The sequence below is a fragment of the Neoarius graeffei genome, chromosome 4 (genome assembly GCF_027579695.1).
Source record: "Neoarius graeffei isolate fNeoGra1 chromosome 4, fNeoGra1.pri, whole genome shotgun sequence".
Lineage (NCBI taxonomy): Eukaryota > Metazoa > Chordata > Actinopteri > Siluriformes > Ariidae > Neoarius > Neoarius graeffei.
The window spans coordinates 26,849,870-26,873,949 of record NC_083572.1 but is presented as its reverse complement, the minus strand read 5'-3'; the positions used below and the strand labels follow the sequence as shown (position 1 = coordinate 26,873,949).

Genomic DNA, 24,080 nt, shown 5'->3' with positions numbered 1-24,080 from the left:
ACAAAGGACCCCAGGGTACTTCTAAACAACTGAAGGCCTCGCTCACATTGGCTAATGTTAATGTTCATGAGTCCACCATCAGGAGAACACTGAACAACAATGGTGTGTGTGGCAAGGTTGCAAGGAGGAAGCCACTGCTCTCCATAAAGAACATTGCTGCTCGTCTGCAGTTTGCTAAAGATCACGTGGACAAGCCAGAAGGCGATTGGAAAAATGTTTTGTGGACAGATGAGACCAAAATAGAACTTTTTGGTTTAAGTGAGAAACATTATATTTGGAGAAAGGAAAACACTGCATTCCAGCATCAGAACCTTATCCCATCTGTGAAACATGGTGGTGGTGGTAGTATCATGGTTTGGGCCTGATTTGCTGCATCTGGGCCAGGACGGCTTGCCATCATTGATGGAACAATGAATTCTGAATTATACCAGCGAATTCTAAAGGAAAATGTCAGGACCTCTGTCCATGAACTGAATCTCAGCAGAAGGTGGGTCATGCAGCAAGACAACGACCCTAAGCACACAAGTCATTCTACCAAAGAATGGTTAAAGAAGAATAAAGTTAATGTTTTGGAATGGCCAAGTCAAAGTCTTGGCCTTAATCCAATCGAAATGTTGTGGAAGGACCTGAAGCCAGCAGTTCATGTGAGGAAACCCACCAACATCCCAGAGCTGAAGCTGTTCTGTACAGAGCAATGGGCTAAAATTCCTCCAAGCTTGTGTGCAGGACTGATCAACAGTTACCGGAAATGTTTACTTGCAGTTATTACTGCACAAGGGGGTCACACCAGATACTGAAAGCAATGGTTCACATACTTTTGCCACTCACAGATATGTAATATTGGATCATTTTCCTCAATAAATAAATGACCAAGTATAATATTTTTGTTTCATTTGTTTAACTGGGTTCTCTTTATCTACTTTTAGGACTTGCGTGAAAATCTGGTGATGTTTTAGGTAATATTTATGCAGAAATATAGAAAATTCTAAAGGGTTCACAAACTTTTAAGCACCACTGTACATACAGTGTACATTATCTCAGTTCGGTTAACACAAGTGCCACTGTTTTGAAGTTGTAATATATAGGCTCAAGCGTGTTCTGCTAATGTCTATTAATAGAGTTGGTGTTCACTGCTGTTTTGTGTGCAAAATGTGGTGATGGCCTCATTTGTTAAATATTTGTACAACCTCAATTCCAAAAAAGTTGGGACAAAGTACAAATTGTAAATAAAAACGGAATGCAATAATTTACAAATCTCAAAAACTGATATTGTATTATACAATAGAACATAGACAACATATCAAAAGTGAGACATTTTGAAATTTCATGCCAAATATTGGCTCATTTGAAATTTCATGACAGCAACACATCTCAAAGTTGGGACAGGGACAATAAGGCCAAGTTTACATTAGACCGTATCTGTCTCATTTTCTTCGCGGATGTACTGTCCGTTTACATTAAACCGCCTGGAAACGCCGGGAAACGGGAATCTGCCAGGGTCCACGTATTCAATCTAGATCGTGTCTGGTCCGGTGTTGTGTAAACATTGAGAATACGCGGATACGCTGTGCTGAGCTCTAGCTGGCGTCATCATTGGACAACGTCACTGTGACATCCACCTTCCTGATTCGCTGGCGTTGGTCATGTGATGCGACTGCTGAAAAACGGCGCGGACTTCCGCCTTGTATCACCTTTCATTAAAGAGTATAAAAGTATGAAAATACTGCAAATACTGATGCAAATACTGCCCATTGTGTAGTTATGATTGTCTTTAGGCTTGCCATCCTTCCACTTGCAAGCGGTAAGTGATATGCGCTGGGATCACACACACAGCGGCTCAGTCCCGAATCATTGCTTGTGCACTTCACTCGCGCGCTCTGTGAGCTGCGCAGGGCCGGAGTGCGCACCCTCCAGAGGGCACTCGCTGTTCAGGGCGGAGTGATTTGGAGCGCAGGATGCCTGCGGAGCCGAGCATATCCGTGTATTGGTGTTGCTGTGTGCACGCAAATCATGTATTGGTGTTGCTGTGTGCACACTAATCGTTTTAAAAACGTTAATCTGATGATCTGCTGATACGGTCTAATGTAAACTTGGCCTAAGAGGCTGGAAAAGTTGAAGGTACAAAAAAGGAACAGCTGGAGGACCAAATTGCAACTCATTAGGTCAACTGGCAATAGGTCATTAACAAGATGAGAGCATCTTGGAGTGGCAGCGGCTCTCAGAAGTAAAGATGGGAAGAGGATCACCAATCCCCCTAATTCTGCGCCGACAAATAGTGGAGCAATATCAGAAAGGAGTCCGACAGTGTAAAATTGCAAAGAGTTTGAACATATCATCATCTACAGTGCATAATATCATCAAAAGATTCAGAGAATCTGGAAGAATCTCTGTGCGTAAGGGTCAAGGCCGGAAAACCATACTGGATGCCCGTGATCTTCGGGCCCTTAGACAGCACTGCATCACATACAGGCATGCTTCTGTATTGGAAATCACAAAATGGGCTCAGGAATACTTCCAGAGAACATTATCTGTGAACACAATTCACCGTGTCATCCGCCGTTGCCAGCTAAACCTCTATAGTTCAAAGAAGAAGCCGTATCTAAACATGATCCAGAAGCGCAGACGTCTTCTCTGGGCCAAGGCTCATTTAAAATGGACTGTGGCAAAGTGAAAAACTGTTCTGTGGTCAGACGAATCAAAATTTGAAGTTCTTTATGGAAATCAGGGACGCCGTGTCATTCAGACTAAAGAGGAGAAGGACGACCTAAGTTATCAGTGCTCAGTTCAGAAGCCTGCATCTCTGATGGTATGGGGTTGCATTACTGTGTGTAGCATGGGCAGCTTACACATCTGGAAAGACACCACCAATGCTGAAAGGTATATGCAGGTTCTAGAGCAACATATGCTCCCATCCAGACAACGTCTCTTTCAGGGAAGACCTTGCATTTTCCAACATGACAATGCCAAACCACATACTGCATCAATTACAGCATCATGGCTGCGTAGAAGAAGGGTCCGGGTACTGAACTGGCCAGCCTGCAGTCCAGATCTTTCACCCATAGAAAACATTTGGCGCATCATAAAACGGAAGATACGACAAAAAAGACCTAAGACAGTTGAGCAACTAGAATCCTACATTAGACAAGAATGGGTTAACATTCCTATCCCTAAACTTGAGCAACTTGTCTCCTCAGTCCCCAGACGTTTACAGACCCTTGTAAAGAGAAAAAGGGATGTCTCACAGTGGTAAACATGGCCTTGTCCCAACTTTTTTGAGATGTGTTGTTGTCATGAAATTTAAAATCACCTAATTTTTCTCTTTAAACTGAGAAAATGTATCATTTAAACATTTGACGTCATCTATGTTCTATTCTGAATAAAATATGGAATTTTGAAACTTCCACATCATTGCATTCCATTTTTATTTACAATTTGTACTTTGTCCCAACTTTTTTGGAATAGGGGTTGTATTTGTGTGTGTGTTACTGTTCTGAATTTTAATAAACCTCAACTATGGGTTGGTCATTAATTTTGTTCTCTTGAGCGTTCTTCCCTCCTGGCCTATCTGAAGTCTGTTGTGTTTATATACACTGTTTCGTGTATATGTCAATGTCAAAATCAATGTAGTAAAGGTAAGTTAAAGGTGTGTTGCTGATGTAACTGGTTACAACTCAAAGTGGCTTTGAGGTCCTAAGGTATGTTGAAAAGGTTTTAAAAAAGGTCTTACCGTAAGTATTAAATTTAACTTAAGAAATCCTGCATATACCCTGTCGTTCAAATCTGTTCTTATTTGTCAGGGACTAAATAACAATTATGTTCTCCTCACCAGCTTCTATAAACAAATAACCTCAGATGACTACAAAAACAATATCTGTGAAGAAACTCAGTCGTCCAGGTACATGGTAGTAATCTGTGGTTGGTTGAAGAGAGCAACTGGACTTGCTTGACGATTCTTGAAAACGTTTCGCCTCTCCTCCGAAAGGCATCCTCAGTTCTGCCTGACTACTAGGGAGTATCTAGTATTTATTCTCTCATGGATCATCATAGAATCCGAATCAGAATGCTGATGGCTGCATTGTGGGTGGCTGATAAGATGTCATAGACACCCACCTCTGTTCAATGATGGTCGTTCCAGGTTGACAAAAATTAACAATCCACTCTGGCTAAGACGTCTGCCAGTTTTCTGGAACTCCTCTCATACTCCCGCTCCAGTCGAAGGGATCTCATCCCAAAGTGCGTAGAAACATATCTGTGAAGAAACTCAGTCGTCCAGGTACATAGTAGTAATCTGTGGTTGGTTTCAAAGTTTCTACGCACTTTGGGATGAGATCCCTTTGGCTGGTGCGGGAGTATGAGAGGACTTCCAGAAAACTGCAGACATCTTAGCCAGAGTGGATCGTTCATTTTTGTCAACCTGGAACGACCATCATTGAACAGAGGTGGGTGTCTATGACATCTTATCAGCCGCCCACAATGCAGCCATCAGCATTCTGATTCGGATTCTATGATGATCCATGAGAGAATAAATACTGAATACTCCCTAGTAGTCAGACAGAACTGAGGATGCCTTTCAGAGGAGAGGCGAAACGTTTTCAAGAATCGTCAAGCAAGTCCAGTTGCTCTCTTCAACCAACCACAGATTACTACAAAAACAATGTGTTATATGTTTCAAAATCTATCTATCTATCTATCTATCTATCTATCTATCTATCTATCTATCTATCTATCTATCTATCTATCTATCTATCTATCTATTTCTAAATCTACTGTGCTTGATTTGCCAGCAACTCACCTGAGCAAATAGATAGATATATCTATTTGCCCAGGCGAGTTGCTGGCAAATCAAGCACAGTAATATCATGGTCAGCAAACTATTTGGTTGTAGTTTTGGCACTGTAGGCAGGTGCTAAGTCCTGCAGGAAAAGTAAATCAGCATCTCCATAAAGCTTATCAGTAGATGGAAGCATGAAGTGCTGTAAAATCTCCTGGTAGATGGGTAGATTGACTTTGGATTTGATAAAGCACAGTGGACCAACACCAGCAGATGACATGGCACCCAAAATCATCACAGACTGTGGAAACTTCACACTAGACTTCAAACACCTTGGATTCTGTGTCTCTCCACTCTTCCTCTAGACTCTAGGACCTTGATTTCCAAATGAAATGCAAAATTTACTTTCATCTGAAAAGAGGACTTTGGACCACTGAGCAACAGTCCAGTTCTTTCTCTGCTTAGTCCAGGTAAGACGCTTCTGACATTATTTGTGGTTCTGGTTTTGAGATTTTTTTGTTCTTTGTGCTGTAGGCCATAATTATCAAAATTTAAATAGAAAAAAATCTTAACATTTTAGTTTCTGTGTAATAGTGAAATTTTAATATTTTTGATTGTTCTTAAATAACTGATGGAAAATATTGAACTTTTTCACAATATTACATTTTTTTGAGATGCACCTGTACTGTTTAAGAAAAAAATTGACTCGATTATTTGTTTTCAGAAGTTGGTGAGGACCACACAAATGTTATTTACAAAGAAAGAATGAAGGAGGGTGTACTTTCTTCTTCCTATGACTGGATATGGAAAGAGAACAAGACTGGAGACAAGAGAATATGTTGTGTGATTTTTTTTTTTTGTCAGAATGGAAGCTCCATGGCTGTGTATGTGCACGTACACCATTTGGCCAATAGTGTGTGGACACTTGACCATCACACCCAGATGTGCTAATTGACCATCCCATTTCGGAGTTGGAGCCCCCTTTGCCACTATAAAAGTGTATAAAGGGATTTTTGAGGTCAGATAAGAAGGCCTGGTGTGCATGTTTCCGTTCATCCCAATGTGTTCAATGGGTATGAGGCTTAAGGCTAACCCTAACCATCTGTGCAGTCTAGTAGAGTTCTTCCACACCTACCTTATGATGTATATTAATTATATATTCTATGTTAGTGATTTGAATAGCCCAGTTAGATTGGGGAGGGTTGCATCAGGAAGGGCATCCAGTGAAAAACCTATGTCAAATGAAATGTGGGACAGATCTGTTGTGGGGACCCCTAAGAGGAGCAGCTGAAAGATGTTAGTGATTTGAATAAACCATAGTGGTTAAGCTATAATGAATGGTGAGATTGAATGGTGTTGTACTCACCTAGTTGCAGCTTTTACATTTAATGTGTGTATGTCTGTGCTTTTAGGTCCATTTTCAGATGTGGTGACCACGACCCTAAAGCTTGCTAACCCCTCAGATAGAAATGTGTGCTTTAAAGTGAAGACAACTGCACCACGTCGCTACTGTGTACGTCCAAACAGTGGAGTGATTGAAGCTGGAACCTCAGTTAATGTTTCTGGTAAATAAACCAATTGATCCAGCTAAACTTAACCTTATGAGCCCTGTGCTGTTTTAAGGGTAATTTCACTACCTTTACTTTTAAATTCTTGTCTTGGTCATTATAAGGGCTAGCCATACATGCTGTGTCTTGTGCCCCCCTCCCCCCAAAAAAAAACAACCACAAAAAACAAACAAACAAAAAAAAACAGTGTAGGCTATCCAGATCTTCCATCATTTGATTTGATAATACTTGCACATCTTTATATTAAAGTCTGTGTAAAGCAACTTCAAAGACTTGTTTGTAAACACATGATGCATAAAATAGTTGCTGAAAATATTTTAATACTGTGAACTATGCAGTACTGAATTGTGGGGTTGGACCATTAAACAGTTTTTCATCATTTTTGTGTTCAGGATTTTTTGGCCAGGTCAGAAATTATGGCTCAATGAAGCACTGGAGCCAAACTTTTTAATAACCCCTTTAAGGTTTATTTTGATTGGATTATTTTCCACATTGTATTTTCAAATTCACGCTCACCCACCATTATGTAAGTATTATTTTTTAAATTTGAATCTGTTTTTGTTCATCTAAACTTGCACTGCTGTTTTTCAAGTTTAGCCACAATATGGGTGCGCTCTCTTTTTGTGCTATTTTTTAATATGCTATTTGAAAATGGATTCATGCATGGATTAGTGGACTTTGACAGAAAAAAAATACATAGTGGTGTTTTTTTTTTTTTTTTTTGTGTGTGTGTGTGTGTGTGTGCACGATTGGACAATTTTTCTGACATTCAGAGCAATCATGTACACTTCTGGCTGTTGCATGGAGTTAAAAACAGACTTTGCTAATTTGATTGAAACACGAGCTCTACTGAGGAAAGGTAAGGTAGAATTTAGCTGGTTTATCTTTTACTGGTCTTTATATGACAGACTGGCACAGAGCCATGCAGCATTTTTCCTGCAAACCCCTGTAATGGGAGGGGTGGTGTGTGTGGGTGTGGGGGGGGTGTTTAGCTTTGCCTTTCTTTTTGTGATTGTAAATATTGATCTTGTGTCATTGTTTCATTCTTTCAGAGGCGATTGCATGGGTAAATTGGTGGATTTTTTTCAGGTCGTAGTGGTATTTGATACTATTTGGTATTTGAAAGTCTGCACCTTTCCTCCGATTGGGGATGTGGTTTCTCAGAGCAGAGAGTATTGCTTCTTTTTATGATTTTGAAACATAACTTTATATACTTAGCTTTTTTTTTTTTTTTAGATATTTTTTTGGGCTTTTTGCACCTTTATTGGATAGGACAGTGTAGAGACAGGAAATGAGCGGGAGAGAGAGAGACGGGAAGGGATCAGGAAATGACCTCAGGCCGGAATCGAACCCGGGTCGCCCGCATTCATGGTATGGCGCCTTAACCACCTGAGCCACGACGCCCCCTACTTAGCTTTTTTTTTAATAATTTATATTTGGCTTAGTGGTTTTGACACACCACTTTTTTGTGGTGTGTCAAACTCAGAACACATACAGTATGACTGGTTTACACAGACTTTAATCTTTATATCAAGGGGAAAAAGTCAGGTGTTATGAAATTGTTTTTACATGTCTCTCACAATAAAATAGTCAGTAAACATATCTTGATAATTTTGTAGGGGAGATTGGCTGCAATCTGGCAATATAAGAATGATGGTGGAATGCTCTATGACTTAGCAATTTGCAAAAATATGTGCTTCGTGCCTAACAGAAAAAAGTGTTTTTTTTTTTTTTTTTTTATGTTTGTTCTCCCCGCTCCCCTTCTGTGATTTTCAAAATTGATTTACTCAACAATGCTTTTGTTCGGAGACATGACTAGTATCATCAGAAAGGGTAAGCTCTGCTGTTTTTGATATGTGGTTCACAAGTTCAGGAGTAATTCAAGCAAGAGTAACGGATGTGGAGGTGGACACAGAGCTTCTTCCAGGCAAGTTTGTAACAGTTCCAGTTGGTATCCACATTTTATTATTGCCCTAACAGTAGAAATGGGCATTTCAGGCAAGTAGCTCTTTTTTTTTTTCCCTGACTTAGGAAGGTCAACATTTCTCCCTTGTTTGGTTTGTGTGTTCTCTTATCTTTCCCATGCTGATGGATGACTAGGGGAATTTGGCCTTGGTGTCACCTCATATTTGTACCCCAGTTAATCAGGAAGTCAAGGATTACAACTTGAAAGTTCCTTCACAGTCCAGTCAAGTCATAATTGTACAATAGGGAAGTGCGCTTCAGTTACATCACAAAAAAAAAAAAGATTTCTGAGTTTCATCAGCTGATATGCTGTCTCTGTACTATTTTCAGTGAAATATAGGGTTTCCATAATTTTGTAAATCATTGCATTCTGCTATGCATTCTGAAGGGGGATTATGTAGTGGCGATTTCCGTCCGTCCCTGGAAGGGTGCTCACCTTCTGAAATCAACTCCTCTCACAATCTGTGGAGGAATTTCATGAAACTTGAAAGAGGCATTGTTATAGGTTGGTACTACACATTGTAATTTTGTTAAATTCTGTCACATTTTACCAGAGTTACAGCCCTTGATTAACAAAATTATACTTTGGCAATTTCATGAGAGTGTGTTTTACTTCTGAAATCAACTCCTCTCACAATTTTTGGGGGAATTTAATGAAACTTGGCAAAAGGCATTGTTATATGTCATTGGTATGCATATTGTTATTTTGTTCAAGTCGGTCGCATTTTACCAGAGTTGTGGCCCTTGATTAACAACCTTGTACTTTCACGGTTTCATGAAGGTGTGCTTGCCTTCTGACATCAATTCCTCTCACAATTTTTGGAAGAATTTCTCGAAGCTTGGCAAAAGGCCTTGTTATTTGACGGTAATACACATTGCGATTTAATTTCGTTTGTGAAAATTTTACCAAAGTTTTGACCCTTGATTAAATAACTTGTACTTTGACAATTTCATGTGTGTATGTTCTGAAATCAACTCTTCTCACAATTTTACTTTGACAATTTCATAAGGGTGTATGTTCTTCTGAAATCAACCCCTCTCATAATTTGTGGAGGAATTTCACCAAACTTGGCAAAAGGCTTTGTTATATGACACTTATATGCATATTGAAATTTCATTTAATTTGGGCAAGTTTTACCAGAGTTATGCCCTTGATTATTAACAAACTTGTACTTTGTCAATTTCATCAAGGTGTGCTTGCTTTCTTTTTTTTTTTTAAGATTTTTTTTGGGCTTTTTGCACCTTTATTGGATAGGACAGTGTAGAGACAGGAAATGAGCGGGAGAGAGAGAGACAGGGAGGGATCGGGAAATGATCTCGGGCCGGAATTGAACCCGTGTCCCCTGATTTATGGTATGGCGCCTTATCCACCCTGGCAACTATGCCGTAACTCTGGTAAAATGCGACTGCATTTTACGAGAGTTACGGCATAGTTGCCAGCGTGGGATATTGTGCTCTCAGAGCACTCTTATTTTTATTTGTTTTACACAGCGTCACAACTTTTTTGGAATTAGAATTGTACTAGTGCATCTCAAATTAAAATATTATAAAATATTTTTTTCCTAATTGAATTTAAAAAATCCTAAATGAATTCAAAAATTTAATATATTCTATATTCATTACATATAAAGTGAAACATTTCAAGACTTTTTTAAATTTTAATTTTGATTATGGCTTATAACATGAAAATCAGAAATCCAGTATCTCAAATTATTAGAATATTTCCTAAGAACAATCAAAAAGGGATTTATAATACAGAAATGTCGAACTTCTGAAAAGTATGTTCATTAACTCAGTACTTGGCTGGGGCTCCTTTACCATGAATTACTGCAGCAATGCAGAGTGGCATGGAAGTAATCAGCCAGTGGCACTGCCGAGATGTTATTGAAGCCCAGGTTGCTTTGACAGCCTCCAGTGTGTCTGTATTTTCAGGTCAAGTGTTTATCTTCCTCTTGACAATACCCCATCTCTATGGGGTTCAGGTCAGGTGAGTTGGCTGGCAAATCAAGCACAGTAATATCATGGTCAGCAAACTATTTGGTAGTAGTTTTGGCACTGTAGGCAGGTGCTAAGTCCTGCTGGAAAAGGAAATCGGCATCTCTGTAAAGCTTATCAGCAGATGGAGCTCTAAAATCTCGGTAGATGGCTGCATTGACTTTAGACTTGATGAAGCGCAGTGGACCAACACCAGCAGATGACATGGCACCCAAAATCATCAAAGACTGGAAACTTCACACTATACTTCAAACACCTTGGATTCTGTGTCTCTTCACTCTTCCTAAAGACTCTAGGACCTTGATTTCTAAATGCAGTGCAAAATTTACTTTGGACCACTGAGCGACAGTCCAGTTCTTTCTCTTCTTAGCCCAGGTAAGATGCTTCTGACATTGTCTCTGGTTCAGGAATGTCTTAATATTAGGAATTAGAAACAGTTGTTGCCCCTTTCCTGAAGACGTCTGTACATGGTGGATCTTTTTGCACTGACACCAGCCTCAGTCCACTCCTTGTAAAGCTCTCCCATGTTCTTGAATCGATTTTTCTTGACAATCCTCTTAAGGCTGTGGTCATCCTTGTTGCTTGTACACCTTTTCCAGCCAGCCTTTTCAGCAATGATCTTCTGTGGCTTACCCTCCTTGTGGAGGGTGTTGACAGTTGTCCAGAAGACTATTATTAAGTCAACAGTCTTCTCCATGATTGTGGTTGTGTGTACTGAACTAGATTGAAAAATACATGGTATTTATACTGTTTTACTGAAACTCAAAATGAAAAAATTCAAATATTTTGAGCCCTCCGCTGTTGGTCATAATTATCAAAATTAAAATAGAAGAATGCTTGAAACATTTTACTTTATGTAATGAGTTTAGAATATATTAAATTTTCACTTTCTTCAATAACTGATGGAAAATTTTGAACTTTTTCATGATATTCTAATTGTTTGAGATGCACTAGTATTTGCTAATTCAACAGAAAGAAGCCCAACTTGCCATATGTCTTGCAACCTTTTATCTTTCTTAGCTCTTGTCAATGAATAAAAGCCAGGCACAGATTTACTCTTGTCTGGTCTCTTGCTCAGTCACTCTCTCTCTCTTTCTGTTCCTGGCTTCCTCTGACAGCGTTATCTTTGGTCTCTTCACCTCGACTGCCATGATGCCATACTAAGAATATTGATTTAACTTATTTTCATGGCTAGTGTTGCTTGGCCGATTTTTGGAAGCTGGCCAGGGTGCCATAAAGCATTACAGTTCTCTTTGTGCTTTAAAGCATTACATGGGTTATGCGAGAGGTCTCAGAGCTCAATGTTCCAGGTAGCTTTTCCAAGAGGGCAGGGTATCTATGATTATCGCGGGCAATTTTGCTTGCATCACTATAGAGAAAGAATCTGTCATGCAAAATTAGCCATACTGGGTAACTATGCAAGGTAGATTACGTTTTCTAAAAAAGCAAGCAAATCTGATACTTCTTAGTTAACCAGTATAATACGTTTCATAATGTCACTCTTGCTATGTCACTCTTATCCACTTGCATTTGCACTCTGAGCGAGCAGCAAGTGCCTCAAGGACTAATTACTATACACCTGTTCTTGATCAGAGCGCAATCACGTGGCATGCATATAAGGACTCCAAGCATTAATAACAAAGCTAATAAATTTAGCTTTGATCATGTATCTGTATTTTGCAAGTCACGGATAAGAAGAAGCCTTTATTTGTCACATGCACACTCAATCACAGTGAAATTCATCCTCTGCATTTAACCCATCTGAAGCAGTGAAAATAAACACACACAGAGCAGCCATGCTACAGCACCCGGGCAGCAGTTGGGGGTTAGGTGTCAAGCTCAAAGGCAGTTCAGCCCAAGGCTGCCTCTAACCACACATCTTTGAGCTGTGGGGGAAACCAGAGCACCCAGAAGAAACCCACGCAGACACGGGGAGAATATGCAAACTCCACACAGAAAGGCCCCTGTCATCCGCTTGGCTTGAACCCAGAACCTTCTTGTTGTGAGGCGACAGTGCTAACCACTACACCGCCCTATTAACAATGTACCATATTAATAATATGGTACATTGGGATTGTTAGTTTTAATTTATTACCGCAAAAATATTAGAGAAGATTTACAGATCTATGATTGCCTAAAATGAGATCATGGACCAAATATAGATTAGTAATGTTAGATCTGTTGACATACAGCAATCTGACTGTAAAGATCGAACGTCTAGATTTATTGCTATATTATAATATTAACGTCAGACCTAACAGTTAGGCCTATTTAAAATTAAATGGTTGCAATCCAATTGTAATTAGCCTCGACTAGGTCTAACGTTAGTTAATACTAATGGCATTAATTGATCATTAATATTAGTAGAAAATGTTAACGTTTGTGACTAAATTTTCAATGGTCTATATCCAGAGTTTCAGTCTATCAGTCATAACTTTTGACTGAATTTTAGTCCTCAATTTCTAGATCTACTTCTGTTCCGGCAAACAGAGATGCTAAGTACTGTGAGCTCCTTGCTGCTCACCAATTCTTTTTCTTTCATGCATTTTCATGCATACAGCAATCTGACTGTAAAGATCGAACGTCTAGATTTATTGCTATATTATAATATTAATGGCAGACCTAACAGTTAGGCCTATTTAAAATTAAATGGTTGCAATCCAATTGTAATTAGCCTTGACTAGGTCTAACGTTAGTTAATACTAATAGCATTAATTGATCATTAATATTAGTAGAAAATGTTAACGTTTGTGACTAAATTTTCAATGGTCTATATCCAGAGTTTCGGTCTATCGGTCATAACTTTTGACTGAATTTTAGTCCTCAATTTCTAGATCTACTTCTGTTCCGGCAAACAGAGATGCTAAGTACTGTGAGCTCCTTGCTGCTCACCAATTCTTTTTCTTTCATGCATTTGTAGGCATCGCTGCTTTTCAAACATACAGTGCCTTGTGAACGTATTCATCCCCCTTGGTGTTTGTCCTGTTTTGTTGCATTACAAGCTGGAATTAAAATGGATTTTTGGGGGGTTAGCACCATTTGATTTACACAACATGCCTACCACTTTAAAGGTCCACATTGTTTTTTATTGTGACACAAACAATAATTAAGATGAAAAAACAGAAATCTGGAGTGTGCATAAGTATTCAACCCCCCCCCCAAAAAAAAAAAAGTCAATACTTTATAGAGCCACCTTTTGCTACAATTACAGCTGCAAGTCTCTTGGGGTATGTCTCTATTAGCTTAGCACATCTACCCACTGGGAATTTTGCCCATTCTTCAATGCAAAACTGCTCCAACTCCTTCAATTTAGATGGGTTGCATTGGTGTACAGCAATCTTCAAGTTATGCCACAGGTTCTCACTTGGTCTGGGCTTTGATGAGGCCATTCCAAGACATATTTAAATGTTTCCCTTTAAACCACTCCAGTGTAGCTTTAGCAGTATGTTTAGGGTTATTGTCCTGCTATACCGTGAATCTTTGTCCCAGTCTCAAACCTCTGGCTGACTCAAACAGGTTTTCCTCCAGAATTGCCCTGTATTTAGTGCCATCCAGCTTTCCTTCAGTCCTGACCAGCTTTCCTGTCCCTGCAGATGAAAAACATCCCCACAGCATGATGCTGCCACCACCATGCTTCATTGTAGGGATGGTGTTCTCAGGGTGTTGGGTTTGCGCCACACATGGCATTTCCAATGATGGCCAGAAAGTTACATTTTTGTCTCATTTGACCATTCTTCTTCCATGTCTTTGGGGAGTCTGCCACATGCTGTTGGGCAAACTCCAAATGTGATTTTTTTTTTTTTAAAGCAATGACTTTTTTCTGGCCACTCTTCCAGAAAGCCCCACTCTGTGGAATGTATGGCTTAAAGTGGTCCTATGGACAGTTATTCCCGTCTTCACTGTGGATCTTTGCAGCTTCTTCAGTGGTATCTTTGGTGTCTTTGTTGCATCTCTGATTAATGCCCTCCTTGCCCGGTCTGTGAGTTTTGGTGGGCGGCCTTCTCTTGTCAGGTTTGTAGTGGTGACATATTCTTCCCATTTTGCTATAATGGATTTAATTGTGCTCCCTGGGATATTCAAAGTTTGGGATATTTTTTATAACCCAACCCTGATCTATACTTCTCCACAACTTTGTCTCTGACCTGTTTGGAGTGCTCCTTGGTTTTCATGTTGCTTGCTTAGTAGTGTTGCAGAGTCAGGGTCCTTCCAGAACAGGTTGATTTATACAGACATCATGTGACAGATCATGTGACACTTTGATTGCACACAGGTGGAGCTTAATCAACTAATTATGTGATTTTTATGAAGTGAATTGGTTGGACCAGTTCTTATTTAGGGGTTTCGTGCAAAAGGGGGTGAATACTTATGCACACTCCAGACTTCTGTTTTTTCATCTTAATTATTGTTTGTGTCACAATAAAACAACAATGTGCACCTTTAAAGTGGTAGGCATACTGTGTAAATCAAATGGTGCAAAAATCCATTTTAATTCCAGCTTGTAATGCGACAAAACAGGACAAACACCAAGGGGGATGAATACTTTTGCATTGACGCGTTATTGTAATAAGACAAAATGGTCGACAGAGCATGACTATAACCTGGTCATAGTGTGTTGTGATTGGTCAACATGCATTACTTTCATTGCAAATCAGCAACACTTGTTAGGGCACACTTTCTGTGACTGAATATTTGTGCCAGGTGCTTGGAATGTTCTGGAAAGTAGTGAGTAGGGCACATATAAATTTGGGCATGGTACTGGTATTGGAGAGCAGGGCACATCTTCTGGAGGGCAGGGCATGGCACCCCGGTAAAATAAACTAGCTGGAGCCCTGGGGATGCTCTACCAGAGTTACATAGTGAACCGGGTGCAGGCTTGGAATGGAAGACAAGCCAATCTCCCTGTTATAAGTCAATGTACCATCAAAATTATTTTGAAGCTGCTATTTTAAGGTAAACATCCTACCTAATGTTGCTTGGGTGGCACGGTAGTGTAGTGGCACTGTCGCCTCACAGCAAGAAAGTTTGGGGAAGTGTAAGGGAGGTGAAGCATGCAGTCAGTGCGGGTGCTGGAGGACTCAAGCTTGCCAGTGGTGAGGTCGCAGGAGGCAACTGGCTGCATCTGGGTCTTTCGGTGGTTGTTCAGAGGCAATGAAGGCAGCCAGATGTGGCATCAAAGGGAAGGCTTTCTGAGTTCTTCAGTGTTGTCCTCGATGTCAGTGAGGTGCCCTGAATCAGAGTGAGAATCAATGTGTGCACGCCAAATGAGCTTCACTAACTTTTGTGGCCAGCGCCTCTATATACTCTCCTGGCTGCTCAGGAAGGGTGAAATGAAGTGCCAATTATACTGCTCCAGCTGCTTTCGGCTGTCGAAAACAGTGGTGCTGAAGCACTGTCATGGAGCAATGCGCTGCTTATGCGGTGGTTTTCCTGGGCCACAGTCACATAAGACACGAGTGAGAATGACCAGTGTTACCTGCTGGTTCGACCCACCTCCTGTCTGTCCTCAGCTGATGGGTGAACATTTGTCCCACTGCCACAATATGTTTATATGCCTGTATAAACAATATGTTTACGCCTCACCTTGGCCTGTTGCATTTGTTCTCTGTACCTCCCCCAGGGCTTGCTACAATTTGAAATAGCCAGTAATGTTCAATGTAAACAATGTAGATTGGAAAATTGCTTATGATGAACGAGCGAGACCAAAATGCTTGCTTGAATGATCAAATGACAGAGGCAACGAAAATGGCAAAATTAATTTTCATTACATTTCTATAGACAACTCATCTCATTATCTCTAGCCGCTTTATCCTGTTCTACAGGGTCGCAGGCAATCTGGAGCCTATCCCAGCTGACTACGGGCGAAAGGCGGGGTACACCCTGGACAAGTTGCCAGGTTATCACAGGGCTGACAACCATTCACATTCACACCTACGGTCAATTTAGAGTCACCAGTTAACCTAACCTGCATGTCTTTGGACTGTGAGGGAAACCGGAGCACCCGGAGGAAACCCACGCAGACACGGGGAGAACATGCAAACTCCGCACAGAAAGGCCCTCATTGGCCATGGGGCTCAAACCCGGACCTTCTTGCTGTGAGGCGACAGCGCTAACCACTACACCACCATGCAGCCCTCTATAGACAACTGAGATTTTAATTTGCTCTTTCATTGCCTTTCTTTTTAGGAAAGCTTTGTTACTTCCACCTTGCTGTCTCATATTAAATTCATCATTCACAAGAAAAGGACAGAAATAAAATTGACTACTATCAGAAAAAAAATCAGTCTAATTCAGTAAAATAAAATGAGCTTTCTGTCATTGGTGTGACATCGGATAACATTGCAGCTACAGGTTTAAAATAATTCTATCAATCGTCAGATTTATTATAGAAAAAAAAATTCCCATGTTGACATTAGTGGTTAGTAGTCAAACTGTTTTTGACTATTTTCTAATTAATTTTTGATGTCTCTTTTTGTAGTTATGCTGCAGCCATTTGATTATGATCCCAATGAGAAGAGCAAGCACAAGTTTATGGTGCAGTCTTTAATAGCCCCATCTGACATGACTGACATGGAAGGCCTGGTGAGTACTCATCCAGAAGCAATAAAGTAAGGCTTTTATAAACATGGGACTAAATCTCAGAATTGTGTGTGGGAATAAGCAGTGTACAGGAAGTAGCTTTTAGTGTTATATTGCTATTTTATCATCACAACTTACCAGTAACAAAATGTATACTCTATGGTCAAAAGTTTGTGGACACCTGATCCACACCCATATGTACTTTTTTATGTACTTTTTTGAACATCCCATTCCAGATTTAGTCCATTCGTCTAGGAAGGCTTTCCCCTGCATTTTGGAACGTGGCTGTAGGGATTTGTCCATTCAGCCACAAGAGCATTAAAGAGGTCAGGTACTGCTGTCAGGTGAGAAGGACAATATACTTCTACAGTCTCTTCTGAAAGGATTGGAACAGTAAGGCCAATTCTTTTGTTTTTACGATACACTGAAGACACTTGGGTTTGAGATCAAAAGAAGAATATAATTAGAGCAGTGTTTCTCAAACTTTTTCAGACCAAGGACCACTTTGTCCCAAAAAAATTTCAGGGACCACCTGTCAACACCCCAACCCCACCCCCGGCCCCACACAACACACACACACACACACACACACACACACACACACACACACACACACACACACACAGACCATACAGAGATGTGTACTATTAGGTGTTTTTAATTGAAAAAATTATGGTTAACTAAATACATTAAAGGCCTATCCATTCCATATCCTCCGTGGTTTTTAAAGGCAAAAGTATGGAGGTTTTAAAATTCAGCAAACAGTTAATCAGAACATTTCATATCAATAGTTTAAAATTAGGAGGAACATGAATGAACTGAAATGAACAAAGCAAATTTTAGATTTAACAGATTACACTTACTTGTCTTCTGCTCAAAACTGACTCTTTTTTTTTCTTAATGGGATGAGTGGTGCTGATGCATACTAAGCATCAATGATTTAATATCTGGTTCCAAGCTGGATGGCTTTAATCTGAGATTGGGGGCCACATTGACTCAGTTTCGCTTTTTAGTTTTCAACCCAACCAGTGCTGAAACCCCAACCTCGCATCTGTATGTGGATGAAAATGGCAGGAGTGTTTTTAATGCAGACTCGGCAGGTTTGGGGTGTTCTGGCTGCACATGAACCCAGAAATCTGTTAGTGATTTTTCCCTAAATGCCATCTTTAGGGAGCCATCCGCTGCAATGTCCACTAGGCTGTCAACCTCTCTTGCAGATAATGCAGAACTGACACGTTCGATGTGCGTTTTGTCTCCAAATGGATTTCTGATCCACTCCAAGTCCGTGTCTAATTCCGGAAAGTATCGTTCCAATTGCGAGTGAAGGCCACGCAGGTGTTCTTTGAAAGCAGTGATTGTGTCTGTGTCCAGGACCTCATCGGCTGTAAGCAAGAAGTCAGCCAAAGTTGGAAAATTGTCGAATTCCAATCGATCCAGGTGTGTGCACCACAACTCGATTTTCGTGCGTGCTGCTTTAACTTTGTCCTGCACAGTAAAGATGGTGACTGTTGCGCCTTGAAGGGCCAAATTCAATGTATTCAGGAAGCTGAAAATATCAGCAAGGTATGCCAACTTTGCCAGCCATTGAAAATCATGCATTTGGTTGTAGAGCTCCTCGTTCTGATGCATGAACAACTTCACTTCGTCGCACAGCTCAAAAAGATGGGTTAAAACTTTGCCACGAGACAGCCAACGCACCTCTGTGTGGAAAAGCAGTTTCGTGTGGTTGCTTCCCATTTCCTCGCACAGAACTTTAAAAATGCGTGTGTTCAGTGCTTTGCCCTTAATCCCGTTAATGACTTTAACCGCCTCGTCCAGAACTGTTTTCAGACATTGTGGCATTTTCTTCACTGCCAGCTGCTCCCGGTGAATATAGCAGTGTGATGCTGCGGCGAATGGAGCAACTGCGCATACGTGTGCAACCAGGCCTTTGTGTTTTGCGGTCATTGCAGTGGCACCATCAGTGCAAATACCGACACACCTGTTCCAGTCCAGGCCACTCTGACACATGAAGGCATTCAAACAGTCAAAAATCACCTCCCCTGTGGTGTTCATTTGTAGGGATTCACAAAAAAGAAAGTCATTGTGTACAGCCCCATCATATATATATCTCATGTAACATAAAAGGTTTGCCTCATTGCCGATGTCCGTGGACTCGTCTAGTTGGAGAGAAAAAAGTGGACTCTGGCGGACCCGTGAAATCAGCTGATTTTTCACATCTTCGGCCTTTACTACTATGCGCCGTTGGACGGTGTCAGTGCAGAGTGGTACTTTTTCAATTTCATTGCTTGCTTTCTCTCCCAGCATTATCTTATTCATTAATTTCGCGGAGGGTTTAATCAAGGTCTGGGCAATAGAATAAGGTTGGCCAGTTTTTGCGATGAGCTCACATACCATAAAAGAGGCTTCTGTGGCCTTGGCATTTTCTCCGGGGGCGAAGTACTGCTTCGTCTCCTTTCGCATATGGCATTTAAGTTCCTCACATTTTCTCTCGAAAAATGCTAACGGTTTGCCAATGCATTCTTTGTGTTTCGTCTCAATGTGGCGCTTGAGTTTTGCTGGCTTTATTGCCTCGTTGGCTAAAATCTCATAGCACAGGACACAGTGGGGATTGGGATCTTCAGAATCCCCAGTCCAGAAAAATCCCAACTTTAGATATTCATTGTGGTATTTTCTTTTCACCTTTGCCGTTGGTTTAGTCTGCCGAGCTTGTTCTTCCTGTGTTGGGGACTCCGTGCTAACTGAATCTTCTTTTCTTTGCATTTTCTCCTTATTGATGCTTGTGTCAGTAGTGTCAGTTTTTTTCTTCTTAACTGAACCTGTCAGCCACTTCTCCATCCTTGTTGTTTCACTTTCAGTAAATTAAAAAAAATCGCCACGAACACGAGCTAGTTAGGATATGTTCAGAATTTTCGTTTGCTTGTTTTCAGGTCTGCCTGCCTGTTTGCCTGTGAGGCAGAGATTTGTGAGGTGACTGTTGCCTAGAGATGAGAGGCGGAATAAGAGCACGTGCACACTACAAGTTTTATGTGGTGCAAATTCAGATGCAGAACACTTTTTAAATAATAATAATGATGAAATTACAGGCCCATTTGATTGCTGTTAAAAACAAGATTGGATAAATTTAACTTTCTAATAATGTTACAAAGCATACGCTAGCTTATCTTGAAAACGCTGACTACATTTGTAGATCACCTCGCGGACCACTTGAGGTCTCTCGCGGACCACCAGTGGTCCGCGGACCACACTTTGCGAAACACTGAATTAGAGTTCTTGATATTTACATCTAGACGTCTTTGACAGACCACCTAAATTTATGGTGAGCAAATAGGAACAAATCTTAAGTCTTAAAGTAAATAATACAACATGACTTTGCTTGCATATCCTTTGCTTTTAATAATTACATCATGCCAACATCCGACTGACATCGTCAGTTGCATTCTTCTTTTTCTATGCTTTTCCAGGTTATTTTTGCTGCTGATGAGTGGTTTGCATATAGTGTGGCTTGAAGGCTTCTTGAAATCTTCTTTAAACAGTGCTTCTTTGAACAGTGCTCCTTTACCTCTGGCCTGTTGAGGTAGTTGTCACTGACTGTTGTTTTTAAGGTTTTTCTTCACAGCTTTCACAATACTAGTGCACCTCAAACAATTAGAATATCATGAAAAAGTTTGATATTTTCCATCAGTTATTTAAGAGAGTGAACATTTAATAAATCCTAGACTCATTACACATAAACTAAAATATTTCAAGCATTCTTCTATTTTAATTTTGATAATTGTGACCCCTCACCAAATCCAGGGACACATGTCGGCCGAAACGAATCCGAGATAATCGCAAAAGAAGCATTTTTTTTTCGAAATTTGTGATTTTTGTTTTTTTCCATCATGTGCAAGTTGAGATCTTGAAGAATGCAATCAGTATTTCAGATAATAGATTGTTTTGTTGGAAAAGCATACATTTTTTGTTGCAAATTGTCTCGTTTTTGTCAGGACTGTAGCCTGCTGGGGGGTGTGGGTAAATTACCATATGGGCCATTCACATGATGATTTAAGTCTTTTGTTGTTGTTTTTTTCGCGAATCAGCTGTATGATCCGAGTTGAGCGCATGGCTACTTAGTTCCATACAGGCATGTAATTTCACTATGGAATGAGTTACTAAACAGAGCACAGAGGAGCGAAACACCACGAAGCAAACAGACACACGGTATTTACATCGGAGATGACCATTTCTAGCAAAACAAAACCGCAACCTCGTTTTCCAGATTGAATGGAATACTTGAATGATCGGATGATACACGGACCGTACATTCCATCGGAGGCATTGGTGTGTGCAAGGCGCCGTTTCTCTTTCTGATGGGGTAAGTTTATTAATCTAAGGCTGTGTGGTTATTTTTGCATGTAACGGAGAGTGTTGTGGTTTGGTTAAACCTAGGTCACAACCGGACATACGATTTTTTGGCCGTGTGATTTTTGGCGTTTCCCAAATCGCTGCGGTTTTTTTTTTTGTTCATGGAGAAAGACGCGTGTTGGCCGTAAGTTTGTCTTGCAACCTGAAAAAAACGTAAGTGCCCGTAGAGTTTGTTTGACATGACAAAGAACCTCTGCGGCTCGAAAATCAGCACATCACACGCGCGCTCTCGTGCGTTTCATGCGCGCTCTTGTGCGTTTCTTGCGTTTTTTGCATGTAGACCAGCCGTAGGAGCGTGTACTGTACGGCCGGTTGTGACCGAGGCTTTACATGAAACTAATGTTGTGTTAGTTGTGTCATCATCGTGCTATCTTTCTTTCTTACGGTGTGAGTAATTTCCACAAAACGTTAAAGTATACTTTAGGACTTATTTTTGTACTTTATAATTGTGGCAGATCACAGAATCCAGGGACACATGTCTGCCCGGGGGCATTTTGAGTTATTGACAGATTCAGAAAGTACAGTTTCTAAGCTTTCCAATGATGCCTTCCATGTGGAGATCTGACAATATTTGAAGAATGTGTGGCCTTTTGAAAGTGTATACTTCTTAAAACAGAAAAGGGAGAAAATCACCCTCAAAGTTTTCCATCTCAGCTACTCTGGGTGTAGGGCGGGCACATAATGGTGCTCATTTGCATGACATTAAGGAAAGCCCTACCCCCTACAAGCTAGCACGATACTACTTTCATGTAAACAAAGATCACCACGTCAATTTTCCTTCCATGCAAAGTATGCCCAAAACAATTATGAAGTACAAAAATAAGTCCTAAAGTATACTTTAACGTTTTGTGGTTGAAAAATTACTCACACCGTAAGAAAGAAAGATAGCACGATGATGACACAACTAACACAACATTAGTTTCATGTAAAGCCTCGGTCACAACCGGCCGTACAGTACGTGCTCCTACAGCCGGTCTACATGCAAAAAACGCAAGAAACACACGGAGAGCGCGCATGAAACGCACGAGAGCGCGCGTGTGAAAAGCACGAGAGCGTGCGTGTGACATGCTGATTTTCGAGCCGCAGACCGGCCGCAGAGGTTCTTTGTCATGTCAAACAAACTCTACGGGCGCTTACGTTTTTTTTCAGGTTGCAAGACAAACTTACGGCCAACACGCGTCTTTCTCCATGAACAAAAAAAAAAAAAAAACGCAGCGATTTGGGAAATGCCAAAAATCACACGGCCAAAAAATCGTACGTCCGGTTGTGACCTAGGCTTAACCAAACCACAACACTCTACGTTACATGCAAAAATAACCACACAGCCTTAGATTAATAAACTTACCCCATCAGAAAGAGAAACGGCGCCTTGCACACACCAATGCCTCCGATGGAATGTAATCCTAGAACGGTCCGTGTATCATCCGATCATTCAAGTATTCCATTCAATCTGGAAAACGAGGTTGCGTTTTTTTTTTGCTAGAAATGGTGATCTCCGATGTAAATACCGAGTGTCTGTTTGCTTCGCGGTGTGTCGGCTCCTCTGCGCTCTGTTTAGTAACTCATTCCATAGTGAAATCACACGCCTGTATGCAGGTTAAGTAGCCATGCGCTCAACTCGCATCATACAGCTGATTCGCGGAAAAAAAAACAACAAATGACTTAAATCTTCATGTGAATGGCCCATATGGTAATTTACCCGCACCCCCCAGCAGGCTACAGTCCTGACAAAAACGAGAGAATTTGCAACAAAAAATGTATGCTTTTCCAACAAAACAATCTATTATCTGAAATACTGATTGCATTCTTCAAGATCTCAACTTGCACATGATGGAAAAAAACAAAAATCACAAATTTCGAAAAAAAAATGCTTCTTTTGCGATTATCTCGGATTCGTTTCGGCCGACATGTGTCCCTGGATTCGGTGAGGGGTCACAATTGTGTTGGGCATACTTTGCATGGAAGGAAAATTGACGTGGTGATCTTTGTTTACATGAAAGTAGTATCGTGCTAGCTAGTAGGGGGTAGGGCTTTCCTTAATATCATGCAAATGAGCACCATTATGTGCCCGCCCTACACCCAGAGTAGCTGAGATGGAAAACTTTGAGGGCGATTTTCTCCCTTTTCTGTTTTAAGAAGTATACACTTTCAAAAGGCCACACATTCTTCAAATATTGTCAGATCTCCACATGGAAGGCATCATTGGAAAGCTTAGAAACTGTACTTTCTGAATCTGTCAATAACTCAAAATGCCCCCGGGCAGACATGTGTCCCTGGATTCTGTGATCTGCCACAATTATGGTTTACAGTGCAAAAAAGACGCACCTCAAAATATTAGAGTATTTCATTTTGAGTTTGAGTAAAATGGTATAAATACCGTGCATCTCTCAGCCTAGGTCAGTATATGCAACCACAATCATGGGGAAGACTGCTGACTTGACAGATGTCCAGAAGATGATCATCGCCACCCTCCATAAGGAGGGTAAGCCACAGGAACGTCATTGCTGAAAAGGCTGGCTGGAAAAGATGCACAAGCAACAGGGATGACTGCAGCCTTGAGAGTATTGTCAAGAAAAGTCGATTGAAGAACTTGGGGGAACTTCACAAGGAGTGGACTGAGGCTGGTGTCAGTGCATCAAGAGCCACCAAACACAGACGTCTTCAGGAAAGGGGCTACAACTGTCACATTCCTAATATCAAGCCCCTCCTGAACCAGAGATGTCTCTCAACAGTCCAGTTCCTTCTCTCCCTAGGCTAGGGAGAGAAAGAACTGGACTGTTGCTCAGTGGTCCAAAGTC

General features: G+C 40.8%; 1 protein-coding gene across 5 annotated transcripts in view; it reads left to right on the top strand.

Moving 5' to 3' along the window:
* The window catches only part of vapb (VAMP (vesicle-associated membrane protein)-associated protein B and C), a 139,709-nt gene that overhangs the window by 17,678 nt on the left and 97,951 nt on the right, over positions 1–24,080 (top strand). For 3 of the 5 annotated variants that reach the window (XM_060919077.1, XM_060919074.1, XM_060919078.1), the window contains exons 2-3: positions 6,184–6,336; positions 16,775–16,878. In XM_060919077.1, coding sequence (XP_060775060.1) covers positions 6,184–6,336; positions 16,775–16,878 — 257 coding nt within the window. Of the gene's footprint in view, positions 1–5,136; positions 5,242–5,495; positions 5,656–5,802; positions 5,845–6,183; positions 6,337–16,774; positions 16,879–24,080 lie in introns of those variants that run through there. The other 2 variants (XM_060919076.1, XM_060919075.1) reach the window with 2 other exon arrangements.